Source organism: Perca fluviatilis, chromosome 12 (assembly GCF_010015445.1).
Source record: "Perca fluviatilis chromosome 12, GENO_Pfluv_1.0, whole genome shotgun sequence".
NCBI classification, from domain to species: Eukaryota; Metazoa; Chordata; class Actinopteri; order Perciformes; family Percidae; genus Perca; species Perca fluviatilis.
Window position 1 is genome coordinate 382079 of NC_053123.1, and position 14672 is coordinate 396750.

The following is a 14672-nucleotide window of genomic DNA, read 5'->3' on the forward strand; positions in this document are numbered from 1 at the left end:
CTATTTTCCATTCCATTCCTTTTCTTTCTTCCCTTTCATTTCAATCCATTTCCATCCATTCTTTCCCTCTTTCTCTCCCTCTCTTTCCCTCTCTCCTCTTCTCTCCCTCTCTTCTCTTCTCTCCTCTCCTGCCTCTTCTTTCTTCCTCTCTTTCCTCTCCTTCCTCTCTTTCTTCCTATTCCATTTCCCCTCTTCCACTCTCCCTTCCATTTTCCATTCTATATCCTGTCCACTCTTCTTCTTTCTTTCATCTTCACTGTGTGTATTTATTTCATTCCACCAAGTCATTATCCATTTTATCCTTCCTTCCTTTCCTTTCATTCCAGTTATTCCTTTCCATCCATTCCTTCCGATTCGGCTTTCCTTCCTTCTTCCATGTCCAGTTCACTGGTCCAGCTATTCCATTCCATTTTTCCATGGCCATTTCCATTTTGGCTCTCTTTTCCTTCGGCTCCATTCCTTTCAAATGTTCCAGCTCTTTCCATCAGGTTTCTTCCTTTCCACTATTTTCTTTTCCTTTTCTTTTTAACATTAAGTGAATAAGGCTGTGTTTCTTTGAAATCCTCTTCTTCCTTCTTATCTCCTCCATTCTTCCACCTGGGCGTTCATAAATATTCTAAAATATTCCAGGTATTCCGGTGTGCTCAGTGTTTTGATATCTTTGGGATTTTTGTGTGGCATCTGTTTAAGTTCGTGATTCCATTCTATCTCCGGTCATTTCCGTGTCCTTCCGTTCCGTGGGCCATCCACCTTCGTGGCTTTCCGTTCCTTGTCCTTCCTCCATATCTGTCCATTTCGTTATCCGGCTGTGTGTCCGTTCAAATCTACTCAGTTATTCCGTCTCATCCATGTTTCAAGATATCCATTTCTTTCTTCCTTGGCTCCATCTTCCATTTCCACTGTTTCCACTGGCTCCTTCCATTTTATCCACCTCCGTCGTTCTAAAGACATGTGTGTTCTCCAGGATCCGTCATTTGTGGCCACTGGTCCTGGTCACCTGGTGGGCTTTGTTTCCAGGCTTTCCTCAGGGGACTCACTACCTTTTTGTGTTTATTTCGTGTTCGTTCTTTCGGTCCTGTCCATCCGCTGTTCCTGCGTTCCTGTGCCACACTGGGCCTGGGCAGTGTGTTTCAGTCCTGAATGTGTGTTTCGTGGTCCTGGGCCTGGGCTGTGGTCCTTGGCTGTGCCTGTTTCAGTGGATTCTGGGCCTCCTCCATTTCTTTCTCTCTCTCTCTTTCCTCTCTCTCTTTTTCCTCTTTCTTTCTCCTCTCTTTTCTCTCTTTCTTTTCCTCTCTATCCTTCTCCTTTCTTTCCTCTCCTTCTTCTCTCTCCTTCCTCTCTCTGTCTCTCCTCTTTCTCCTCTTTCTCCTCTCCTCCTGTCTTTCCTCTTTTTCCTCTCTCTCCTTCTCCTCCCTCCTCTACTCTCTCTCTCTCTCTCTCCTTTCTTTCTCCTTTTCCTCTCTTCCTCTCTCTTTTCTCTCTCTTTCTTTCTTTCTTTTTCTCTGCTCTCCCTCTTCCTCTCTCTCCTTCTTTCTCCTCTTCTCCTCTCTCCTTCTCTTTTCTCTTTCTCTCTCCTTTTTTTTTCTCTCTCTCTTCTCTTTTTCCTTCTCCTCTCTCTGTCTCTTTTCTTTTTCTCCTTCTCTTGTTCTTTCTCATTTCCTTCCTGTCTTTTTTTTTCTTCTATTTCCTTCTTCTGCGTTCTCTCTCTTTCTTTCTCCATCCACTGTCTCTCCTTCTTTCTCCTCCTCTCTCTGTTTGTCTTTCTCTCTCCTTCTCCTTTTTGTCCTCTCTCTGTCTTTTTCCTTCTTTCTCTTGTTTCTCTTTTCTTTCTCTCTGTCTCTCTTTCTCTCCTTCTCCTCTTCCTCTTTCTTTCTTTCTTTTTTCTCCTTTCTTTCTCTCTCTCTCCATCTCTCCTTTTTCTTTCCTCTTTCTCTCTCTCTTTCTCTCTCCTCCTTCTCCTTGTCTTCTTGTGTTTCTTTTTTTCTTTTCTTTTTGTTGTTGGTTTCTCTCTCCTTCTTTTCATCCATTCTCCCTCCCTCTATCTCTCTGTTTGTCTTTTTTTTTCTCTCCTTGTTTCTCTCTCTTTTTCTCTCTCTGTCTCTCTCCATCCCTCCTTCTCCTCTGTCTTCTCTCCATCCCTCCTTCTCCCTCCATCTCTCTGTCTCTCTCTCTCTTTTTCTCTCTCTCTCCTTCTCTCGTCCACTTCTCCCTCCCTCTCTCCTGTCTCTTTTCTCTTTTCCTCTCTCCTCTCTCTCCATCCCTCCTCCTCCCTCTCTTGCTTTCTTTGCTGATTGACCCATTTCCACTTTTTCAGCTGTTCTTCAGCTTCAGCTATAGACTCCACAAAGGTTCTATATATTTTGTCATTTTTCAGCTTTTAAAGCGTAGTCTTTTTACCGATTTCCTACTTTTTCAACTATTCTCACTATTTCAACTTCTTCTTACAGATTTCAGCTATTCAACCAGTTAGCTTTAGCAATTCAGCTGTTCAGCATTCCCACGCATTTTCCGCAGGAAATGCATTTTCTAGTTTATTATTCCGTCTTCCGTACGTTTTTTGGCTCTCTGTAACTTCTGCATACTTTCACCTATTTAAACCATTCAACTTTTCAAATGTTCAGCTCTTTCAGCTAATGATGGGACTTCTTCAACTTTTTTTCTACTATTTATACTTTTTCAAATTTTAAGCTTTTTAACACTTTTTTTTAACATTAAAGTCAATGAGAGCAGCCTTCAAATCCTTCAAATCCTCTTCTGCTTCAAAATGTATCTCCTCCTACATTCTTCCACCTACAGACGTGATTCAAAATTTAAAATGTTCACAAAATATTCAGCTATTCGGGGTCTACTTTTCAGGTTGATATCTTTTACAGTTTTTGTGAAAAAGCCTTTTAAGTTTAGTAATCTTTTCAGGATTTTTTATCGATTAAACAGGGTGTGTATTGCATTTGCTAGAGTGGATGACATCACAGCTAGAGGGTGAAGCTTCGAAAAAATTATCTTAGTTCCTTGTCTGTAAACTGCTCTCACGCCCACAATATCTACTTGTCATACACAATTTATACATCAAAACGTAGGTATTTTTGTCTAGTTTCAGAAAATCTGCTCGGTTTTGTGATACGTCTCATACTTTTGGCTCAGCGAGCTTCCAAATGACGAGAAAAACAAATTTCTCTCAATCCGCAGCAATGATAAAAGGCGTCCATATTTTCCAGCGAAGAGCAGAACGAACCACTTTTTTAAATTGCTGACATGCCCACATTTTTATGTTTATCCATATAAATTTTATACCGATACGTTCACAAAGGCCGTGTGCCTCTAACGGTCAAGTCGCTGTTTCGATAGCATTAACTGTTGTGGATTTATTAAGGCTTGTTTGAAGGGTTCTCTCACACTGTCTCTCACTCATTAGGTGTGGCGATTAATGATCAAAGGGAGGCTTTATAAATACTAAAGGAAAGATGTTTGTCTGTTCTGAAGATGGCGCAGTGGTTATGGCACATGGCTAGGGTGTGGGGGGCCCGGGTTCAAATCCCATTGTGGCATGTCCATCATTGTGTCCCTGGCTAAGGTGTTATTTGACTTTTCAACTACTCTCACTACTTAAACTTATTTTTACGGTTTTAAGCTATTCATCCAGTTTAGCTTTAGCAATTCAGCTATTCATGTTTTATTTTGCAAACACACACATGCACGCACGCAAACACACACACACATATACACACACACAAAGACAGACACACATGCAAACACACACACAAACACACACACACAACACACACACACTACTCAAAAACACACACACACACCCCCCCCCCCCCACACACACACACAAACACACTCCCCACACACACACACACACGCCGGCTCGTCGTACACACACCACACTCTTCTCTCTTCTCATCTCTTCTCTTCTGCTCTCCTTTCTTCTCTCTTTCTCTCCCTCTCTCTTTCCTCTTTCTTCTTGTTCAGCCCCATTCTTTTCACCTAATATATTTCACATCTCATCTCAGCTAGATTGATGCTTTTTCGTTCTATGCAGTATATATCTGATAATAATGAAAATATTTCTTCTGCTCTCAGTGTCTGAAGTGCTGGCGTGTACTACAGGAGACATATTAAGAGCAGGTGCTATCGTTATCAGATCAAAGAGATGTTTATAAACATTGCCCAGGCCCTTAGTAACCATGACAACACTTTCACAGACAGTCTACTGATTACTCCAGGCTTGCTGTAGGAGTCAACTAACTAGACTAACTATGATCATCAGTCTATATCATTTGCGTTCCACTTCTGTCTGTCTGTCTGAAAATCTGGGGAAAATCTGCTCAGTTTTGTGATACGCCTTTTACTTTTGGCTGGTTGAGCTTCCAAATGACAAGATGTCCATTTCGTTCTCCATTTGCTTCAATGATCAAACTCCTGGATATTTCCCAGCGAAACACTGAACAAACCACTTTTTGAAATCGCTGATATGACCACATTTTTTACGTTTATCCATATAAATTTTAGGACCCGTCTCGTTCACAAAGGCCTTGTGGTGCTCAGGATCACGTCATTTGACTGATAGCAGTTATGGTGTTGCCACAGTGAGGCTTTGTTTGAGAGCTTGCTCTCAGGGACTCTAGTACTGCAGCACAGCACAGTGGTCTTCCACTTCTCTCTGAATGTCTTCTCTCTCCCCCTCTCTATCTCTCTGTTTCTCTCTCTTTTCTCTCTTCCCTCCTTCTCCCTCTCTCTCTGTCCTCTCCTCCATCCCTCTCTCTCTCTGTCTCTCTCTCTTTCCTTTCTCCATCTCGCCTTCTCCCTCCCTCTCTCTCTGTTTCTCTTTTCTTTATCTCTCTCTCCCTGTTTCTCTCTCTTTTCTCTCTCTGTCCTCTCTCCATCCCTCCTTCTCCCTCCCTCTCTCTGTCCTCTCTCCATCCCTCCTTCTCCCTCCATCTCTCTCTGTCTCTCTCTCTTTTTCTCTCTCTCTCCTTCTCTCTCATCCCGCCTTCTCCCTCCCTCTCTCCCTGTCTCTCTCTTTTCTCTCTCTCTCCATCCCTCCTTCTCCCTCCCTCTCTCCCTGTCTCTTTCTCTTTTCTCTCTCTCCTTCTTTCTCCATCCCTCCTCCCTCCCTCTCTTACTTTCTTTAACTTATTGAACCAATTTCCACTTTTTCAACTATTCTTCAGCTTCAGCTAAAGACTTCACAATGTTCTACATATTTTGTCATTTTTCAGCTTTTAAAGCCAACTTTTTAACGATTTCCACTTTTTCAACTATTCTCACTATTTCAACTTCTTCTTACAGATTTCAGCTATTCAACCAGTTAGCTTTAGCAGTTCAGCTATTCAGCATTCCCACGCATTTTCCGCAGGAAATGCATTTTCTAGTTAGAAGTTGAGTTTCAGTCTTTATGATAAATGAACAGTTGTACATAAAGTGGTAACATGCTATGACATGTTATGTAGACTAAAGGGTAGACACCAACCTTTATAATTTGAATTTCTAATTTCCATCTCCCTGGGCATATACAGTGCACTACAATAATATAGAAATGATAATTCCACATAACACTAATAGGAACACATAGGACACACCAGTGCATATGCCTATTTATTTGTTTAATTTAAACTGACTTAAACTTATATGCTAGTAATAGTAGGGATCACGTTCCACTCTTTTGAATAAGTAAGGGGTGTTTGAGCTAAACCATAAACAATAAAATGAAAGCTCAATTAGTTTTATTTTTCAATATTATTGCAATATTTGTAGTTGTAGGTTTTGGAGCCTTGCAGGTAGCCTCTGTGCTGGGAGTGTTGAGCAATAACAGGAAGAACGCATCGTCTCAAACTGTTAACAGCGTTTTCTGTGCTTGTGAACTTGCGAGTTAATTCTTCCAAGAACAACCAGCAAGAACGTTCTCCCCAAGAACACAAGTCCGTACTTTGCATTCTTGGTATTGAGAAACGCCCTGATGCTGCGTTCATGACACCTGGGAATAACAGGGACCGCCCCCGTGATTACGTTGTTTTTCCCGACTACCACGTGTGTGCTTCTTCTTCTGTTATATTGGCGTTTGGCTAGGGTTACCAGATTTCCCGGAGCTAAAACCGGGACACTTTGCACGTGACCGTAGTGCTCGTGCACGCACACGCTTTTTAACGTGAACATGTGCCAGCCCAGGTCAGACATATACACAGACAGTAACTTCATTATTTTGATCGTAGGCTCCTCATCTAATAATAAGTGTTTTTTCCTGTAAAATTAACAAAATTGCAGCAACAGCCTTTTTCAGTTTAGTGTGAGATTTATGTTGATTTTTTCTAAAAAAGATTCTTTTAAGTGTTATTTATTCCAATAACACCAAAAGAATTAAAATGATTTATTGAAAAATTTGAGCATAACCACTTCATTTCCTGCATTCTGGTGAATTTTTATACACATATTTCTACCTTTTTCTGAATCAATGTATACTGCAACCTGCAAATATCTGTAGCCTAGGCATCATTTACTCCTCCCTCCTGTTTGGCGTCTTTTGGTGAGGAAGTAACCTCCTTAAATGTGCATATGACAATTATTCACCTCAATGATACATTAATTCATTTTAATTTATAATAGACCCCTGGACTGTAATATTTCAGATGTGTTTGAGCAAGATTTCTGCTCATGTCCAAAACTTTGTGCACCTTCAAAATACAGCATATCTGTGTTCTCTGTGATTTGGAGGAGACGATGAGTCGTGACATTTTGAGAAAAATAAAGTTAGGTTAGTAGGCTATTACAAGAATAAAGTCACTATATTTCAGAAACGTATCTATACCTGCACCATAGTCTGCTGTGCATTACGTGATTGCTCTGCTGATACGGTAGATCTCAGACCTCCTGACAGAATCAGAGCCCCGTCTGGGTCTCTGGTCTCTGAATGAGACAAATAGTTTAGCTAGAGAAGTAACTGAACGCTGCTCTACATCGGAGGTGGAAAACGGAAACTACAAAAATACACGGAGCCAAACGCAACACATCTACCGCAGCATGCCCACAGATTAGCGCGTCCATAAACCTGAAGCTGCGCTGCATTATACAGAGAGTGGACACAAGCAGGTCTGCTTCAGAGCTTCGTGTGTCTGAGTCTGAACCGTAGACTGGAAACGTCACGTCACAGGAACTTCAAACTAAATCATTAGCATTGCGCTCCTAAACTTTGTGTTGATGGCATCTGTCGGTACACGATCCGTTCTGCCTGCACGATCCGTTCTGCACATGCGCAAGATAATACTGTTTTACCGAGGATACGACCTGCACGATCTGTTCCACGCTAGCCTATGGCTAGCCTCCACCGGGAAGCTAACGTTAGTTTAGCTAACAGCTAATTCGGCTAACCGCTAGCTGACAGCTAGATTCAGTCTAAAATAACGTTAAGTCAACCTTAATGGGAGAAGCAGGCTACAGCTACATTAAGACTTTACAGTAATAACAATAAAGACAAATATTGAGTATTGGGTTTTAAATGAGCACAAGTAAAGTAGAACTGACGTAACAGCTGTTATATATGTTAACGTTTATTTTCAAGTTTTATTTTGAGGGTCTTTTAAAGTTATTACATGCTGTCTCAGCTAGCGGTTAGCCGAATTAGCTGTTAGCTAAACTAAGCGTTAGCGATGGAGAAGTGTAACTAACGTTAGCTTGGCTGTCGACCGGAAGCGTGGAACAGATCGTGCAGTGTCGTGAATCCTCGTACAACAGCGCATGCGCGAACATTTTGCGCATGTGCAGAACGGATCGCGCATGTGTCGCGCATGTGCAGAACGGATCGTGCAGGCAGAACGGATCGTGTACCGACAGCATCAATGTATTAGACTGATTTGGCTAGGATTCCTCCCAAAACTTCAGGGCTTTCCTCACGGAGAGGCGGTTGCTAACAGGTTGCTAGGTGATAGCAACAAATACAGCATAGTCGGACCCCGTACGTAGCTGCCCGTTCTATTCGCCTAGGAAAAATAAACTGGACAAAGTTACATTCGGGGCTAAACTCAAAAAAATTCGGGGCTGAAGACCCGGCAAAACTGGCTGACGCCGCTCCTGGTGTAAACCGGGACATTTTAGCGTCCCGACAGGCTTTTGTCGGGACTCGGGACAAACAATTGAAAATCGGGACTGTCTCGGTCAAACCGGGACGTCTGATCACCCTACGTTTGGCATAACAACTTGTTGCATGACTGCCACCAACGGTTGGCCGTAGCCTAGAAATATCAGGTGTGTGAAAACATGGAGGCCACAATAACAAAAGATTTGCTGCTATTTTCTTATACGAGCATGGAAACAGCACATCGCCAGGTGTTTCTTTGTGTTATCTACAGGACAACAAACGGGAAAGGACACATAAGGTGGTGTTTTTTTATACATGGGCTTATTTATGAATAATTTGAAACATGTTATGTCTGTGTATGTTTCTTGGCAGAGGCATTTGTCCACAATAAACCACAATTTATTGTCACTGAAATATGTTCAGTGAACCAAATGTCATCAAATGTCAGTTTTCAACAACACGTCACCAACTAGGAAACTCGGTTAGCAAAATCCAGCCCGAGTTTCCCACCTCTGATTCCCACAGGAAGTGACGTGAATGATGACGTTTTCACTCGGAAAAATGTTTTTCCGATGTCCATGAACGCACGGAGACACAGACTGTAGCTATTAGCTAATATGAAACGCAAAGCAAAGCAAAGCAGCTTGTTTTCATTTAAATTCAGCAAGCAACGCTCCGAGGAGCTACTGCAATTTTAAGTAATGTGGTTACAATTGAGGAGTTACCATCCTGCTTGGCCGCCCTCTCCCCATCAAGTCCTCCCGTAGCCACCCCCCCACACAAGCAAGGCAAGTAGGCTAACAGTTAGGCTAACGTTAACGTTTGTTTTGGCTTATTTTAACTGGCCCATCCAGTTTACTGGAGGCCCACCTACAATCAAAATCCTGGCGCCGCTAGTGTTGTAGAGTAGCTCAATTACCGTCATTTGTAAATTTAGAAATTATGAGTTGATTCAAAGAATATATTCACATCAATTGGGATAAATCTAATCTTCTTTTGTTGAACAACAGGCATGTGACATCAGCCATTAGTGGTACAATACCAACTCAAAGCAAAATGACATATTTGGGCATCATCATACATGCATCACTACAGCGAGTGGTCCAGGACAACTATGAAACTATATTAAGTAATGTTCAAAGGGTTCTGACTAGATGGACTGCGCTGCCGGCGTCACTGTGGTCCAGGATTGCTGTTGTTAAAATGAACATAGTTCCCCATGTGAATTTTTTTAAGTTCAATGATCCCCTTACCCCCACCAATGAACTTCTGGAAGAAACTTGATACTTTAATTCGGCGGTATATTTGGAACAATAAACAACATAGGCTAAAATACTCTACCTTGCAACGTACCACAAACACGGGAGCCCTGGCCCTCCCCAACTTTAAAATGTATCACAAGGCCCTTCAGCTACAGGCCCTTAGAGTGTGGATGGACCCCTCATCTACATATCCATGGGGAAGAATAGAGCAAAACCTCATTAGAAGTCTAAGACTGCAAGACCTGGCCTTTGCAGATGTTTGTCCAAAAAAGTGTATGCTAACCTATGGACCCATTATCACCAACACATTGACCAACTTTAAATAGGTGGAGGAGCACCTGCGCTACACCAAGTGGCATGGGAATACCCCAATATGGCACAATACATACTTAATGTCTGGTAACAAACCTTTTGCTTGTAAGCAGTGGAGGGACAGGGGTATTTATACTCTAGACCAGTTATTCAATGAGATAGGTATGGTGAGTTTTGAAGACCTGAGAGCTAGCTTTTCCGTCTACTTTTATCTTTGCTTAAGATCAGCCCTAAAATGTTATGGAATACCATGGGGAAACAGTCTTGAGGTGCACCCAGTCATTAAATGTTTTTTTGATTTTCCTGTGAGAGGATTAGTGTAATGGATTTATGCTAAGCTGTTGCAAATATCCATAGGAGAACTCCCAATAGTAAAGAAATGGGAATGAGAGCTGAGCCCTGAGGCGAACACAATTAATTGGGAGAACCCAAATCACCAGTATATCCACTTCAACATATGCCATATTGGACTCCTCAGAAGAGATACGTCTCGAAAGCCATTCCCACTCCCTATTGTACGTTCTGTCAACCTGAACAAACTGGAACTTTCCTGCATATAGTCTGGGAGTGTGAACAGGTGCAGGAAATCTGGCATAAAACAACATCAATACTATCTGATGTGATAGGATATCTAATTCCTACTGACCTGGTGGTTTTGTTACTTAATGATGACTCTAATTTACACCTGCTCGAAAGACAGAGGAAGATTTGTCTAGCCGGCTCAACTGCAACCAAGACAATGATAGCTCAACGCTGGTTCTGTATGTCTGAATGATAAATGGTGCTAATAAAACATTTATCTCAAAAGAATATATTTTCAGTCAACTGTAACAACTGAACACAAAATGTTGCAGTTATGTAAGAGAAAATTAGTCACCAAGCGAGCCCAGAAGTTTGAACCAGTAGCAAAAAGTAATGAATAAATGGTAGAAATAAACAGTAAAAAGTAAAGTAATGACTGCACAGTTCAAATTATTAGTTATAAGTACTGGGTAAATGGTTGAAATAGTTAGCTAAAAGTCACATTGGTCAAACATTCAGCTTCACATAGCCTAGTAGGCTAGTGATGGTACGATTGCTAGTCTTGCATTGCCAGACCTTCCTCCACAGCACTGCGGATGAGGGTCTGGCTAGTCCACACAGCATTATGGAATGGGAGAAAAACGTGCTCTGGTTTATTGGCATTTCTTTAAACCAATCACAATCGTCTTGGACTAAACTGCTGCAAAATAGCCTCAGGAAGGAAATTGTTTTGGTGGAACATGCGTACGTGGTAACGGACATTCGGCCGAAAAGAAGGACATCCGGCGGAATTTCCGACGGCACCGGAACCGGAAGTGGAACGTTGTGGATATAGATAGACTATATGATTGCTGACCAAGCCAGCCTCATATATACAATATCCACTTTTATATAGGCCTATTTATTAATAGTATTATGCATTTCATAAAGGGGTACGTGAGTTCATCTGACAAGACTGTGTGGGCACCTCAGACCAGACACTTTGTTTTTTTCAGTAGATTGACAGACATGTGTTTTAGAGCAGTACGAACAAAACGCTCAACTGATCACTTTTCTTTCTTCCTCGGGACATTTCTGTAGCAATTATTCTCCAAACCATCAAGGGGAACTGCTATTGCCCGGCTGCTCTGATGTAAGTTATAGAGAACTTTTATATTCCTTTAGGCCATTATTTGGAGACAGTGGATGCTGTGCTGCTATACTCATTTCAAGGGCTCTTCTTCTTTTTGACATGTAGCACCTTCTGCCATCGACCCAGCCGCAGGACGCCCAACAGTGGCTCCACCGACACAGGTTCTCCCCTTTCTCAAGACTCTTCTGCAGCTTCTCAGGTAACGGCGGTAAAAAAAATCACAAAGCATTTCGATCCATGGAAACAGTAGGATTCAGAGAAAAGAAATTCACTGAATATTTCTGAGCAGAAAGTAAGCAGAATAGATATTCTGCTGTTGTTGCAGGTGCTGATCTGTTGAGGATGAGCAGGGAGGATCTGATCCAGATCTGCGGTCCAGCTGATGGTATTCGCCTCTTCAACACCATGAAAGGAAGGTGAGACATTAAAATACACTTATGTGCTCAGAACTGGGCACAGCAAATTCAGTTTTGTTCGGCTTTCTTACCCATTCTCACTCCTAGCACATCAAAAAGCGACGCTTGGTCAGATACTTTTGGTGTTTATTATTGACGCAAAAAGTATACTTAAGCGTGATATTTAGACGAGTTTGGTCAGGACTCTTGGCATAAATTTTTGACGCTCTCGGGACTTGCGTCTAGCCCTTTGATGTCATATTTAGATGCGCTTGCTCAGGACTCTTGGCATCACTTTTTGACGCTCTGGGTCAGGACAGAGGTTTAAGTGACATGCGGCACAAGAACGGGACAGTTAGGTTTAGGGAAAGATCGTAGGTGGAGAGAACTTTGACAAAAACAGAACCTTCTCATTACCTGCATTTAATTCCTAAAGTTCAGTGTTTAGGTAGACATGAGGGCAAACTGAGAACCATCTTGAGTCAATATCACTACTGTGGCATGTTCTTCTTTTCCAGGTGTATACAGCCCCGTCTCACCATTTATGTGTGTCAGCAGCAGGCCAGGCATCAACCTGCCACCAAGTCAGGGGCTGGAGACAGTAAGTCTACATACTGTATAGGAGACGTCTAATACTCTTATGTTGAATTTATTTTGAGCGCTCTTTAAGCATGTCTCATTTTTGGGGATATCTGCAATATCCTGGAATACTGAGGAGAAGCGTTCTCCAGACATCTCTGTTGTAAATATCAGTCACCATACAGGAAAATAATAATGAACATCAATACAATGGAAAAGGAAAACTTTGTTCTAATGTAGTCCTGGAATTGTACATGGAGCTTGTTCATGTGTTTCCTCCTGTGTCTTCCCTGCAGTCTACAACGCTCTGTACCTGGAGGAGCTGACACTGTTGGACCTCTCCGAAAAGATCGCTTCGCTGTACAGCATCCCTCCACAGCAAATAACACACATCTACAGACAGAAGCCCAGCGGGATCCATGTCTTAGTCTCTGACAAGGTATCCCTACACCTCTATCAACCAATAGTCTCACATTGGCAGACCTATCTCCACAGCGCTGTGGAGTAAGGTCTACACATCTAGTATAGACTTTAATTCATAGTTCAGGTCAGGTTTCACTTAATGTATGTACAATATTAAATGTAGGCTGGATATTGATATTATATCGATATCGAGATATGAGACTAGATTTTGGGACATTTGCACAGTACATTGATGCAGTTTTCTTAACTTACCAGACTGTTCCATCATTTGGCTTTACCCACTTTATCATTATATCCACTTTATTGATGATTATTTATCTAAAATCTAATTGTGAAAATATTTTATTAAAGCAACAATTGTCAACCCTACAATATCGACGAAAATATGGACATCGATGTATTTGGTCAAGAATATCCTGATATCTGATTTGCTCCATATCTCCCAGCTCTAATTATGTAAATGTATAACAACAATGGTATAGAATTACTGAGGTAGATTTACAAGAACAACAGTGGGGAAAGCTTTCCTCTAGAGCAGTCTATTTAACACTGCCATTTCTAGGCTAAGAAATCACATATAAAAGGATTGTTGTTAGGGAGCATTGGGGTTTATACATGACAATCAACCACAGGTGGAGATGTTCTAGATTTGAATATGCAGCACTTTGGAAATGGAAATGAGCTGTGCTTACGTCAGTCGATCCCTTCATTTCAGATGGTGCAGAACTTCAGGGATGAAACAAGCTTCATCCTCAGCATTATAAGAGGTCATTATTTTAAAGTTAATGTCATAACTCACTGTTAATCATTCAGTATGTCGGTAGTTTTAATAATCTTTTACTGTTTTCTGTTTCCCAGATGAAAACACTAATGGCTTCCACGTAGTGTTGAAATGACCAACAGGGGCTCCGGTGCCTCAACGTTTTTCTCTGACAATCAGTGGAATTGTACAGCTTGTATATACTGTAAGTCCTTCGAGACTACGGTGCTTTAAAACACTGTTAATCTTTAAGTTCACGGTTGATTTTGTGGCCTTATTCAGTTTTCTTTAATAGTTTTGTTTTATTCGTGTTGTTAAGTTACTGATTCATGCTTGAAATGTCTAGTACAGTTATTAGAGGTAAACCCTGCTGTATTACTCATTCACATGATCATATATTTTTGGCAACACCTAAAAATACAAGTGAGTGACTTTTATGATAAATAAAGCAGAGTAAATATTTCACATCATCACGCCGACAAATGCAAAAGACAAATGAACAAACTGTATTATGCTGTTTGAATGTAATGCAATGTCCTTGCTCTATGTTCATGCTTGTCCCACATAATGCTGTCATGTAGTCTGTTGCATATGCTAAAGCTCTATTACCTATTTTCTTGACGAAGTGTAATGTGAAATTTGATAAAAGTGAGGTGAGTATGCACATAGGCCTCTGGATGTTTAAACAGAGACACTATGTTGCAGTTTGAAAGGATGCTTTTGACTGCCGTGGCTCTATGATGTGTGTATTTCACTCAAAATAAAGTATTTTGTTTTCTAGAGGTCAATGGACTTTATTCAGATAATGAAAATGCCTGTTGAGATAATTAGTAAAAATAAGAACAAATCAACTGTTCTGTGAAAAATAGGGGCCATTGCCTCCCCCCTCCCCTCCCCCTACTTTACGGCCCTGTCCCACTTTCTTTTTATGTCACAAATGCAAATGCCCCTTTATTGCAACAAGATGTTTCAATCATTCCCGTCCACCCTGCGGGGGTGTAGACCGGAGGCTAACTGCGACCTGAACTGACACATTTATTTACGCTACTATTTTTCCGACAGTACGCACATAATCGCTAGGTTGATGCTCAATAAAAAGGCACAGAATAATATATTTATCCACATTTTGCAACTGGTGGAGGAGAGATTTGCTGTAGTGATGCGTTGGTATGATGAGGCTAGAAACTGTCAGAGTGCTCTATTTCTCCCCTAGCAT

The 14672-nt window shown here is 41.4% G+C and overlaps 1 protein-coding gene across 1 annotated transcript in view; it reads left to right on the forward strand.

The window, feature by feature from the left end:
* The window catches only part of tfcp2l1 (transcription factor CP2-like 1), a 51320-nt gene extending 37136 nt beyond the window's left edge, over positions 1 to 14184 (forward strand). Inside the window, exons 9-15 of the mRNA XM_039818843.1 lie at positions 11248 to 11299; positions 11405 to 11498; positions 11625 to 11715; positions 12213 to 12295; positions 12570 to 12712; positions 13412 to 13463; positions 13555 to 14184. Of these exons, the coding sequence (XP_039674777.1) occupies positions 11248 to 11299; positions 11405 to 11498; positions 11625 to 11715; positions 12213 to 12295; positions 12570 to 12712; positions 13412 to 13463; positions 13555 to 13592 (553 nt within the window). The 3' untranslated portion in view covers positions 13593 to 14184. The remainder of the gene's footprint in view (positions 1 to 11247; positions 11300 to 11404; positions 11499 to 11624; positions 11716 to 12212; positions 12296 to 12569; positions 12713 to 13411; positions 13464 to 13554) is intronic.
* Positions 14185 to 14672: the final 488 nt, after the last annotated feature.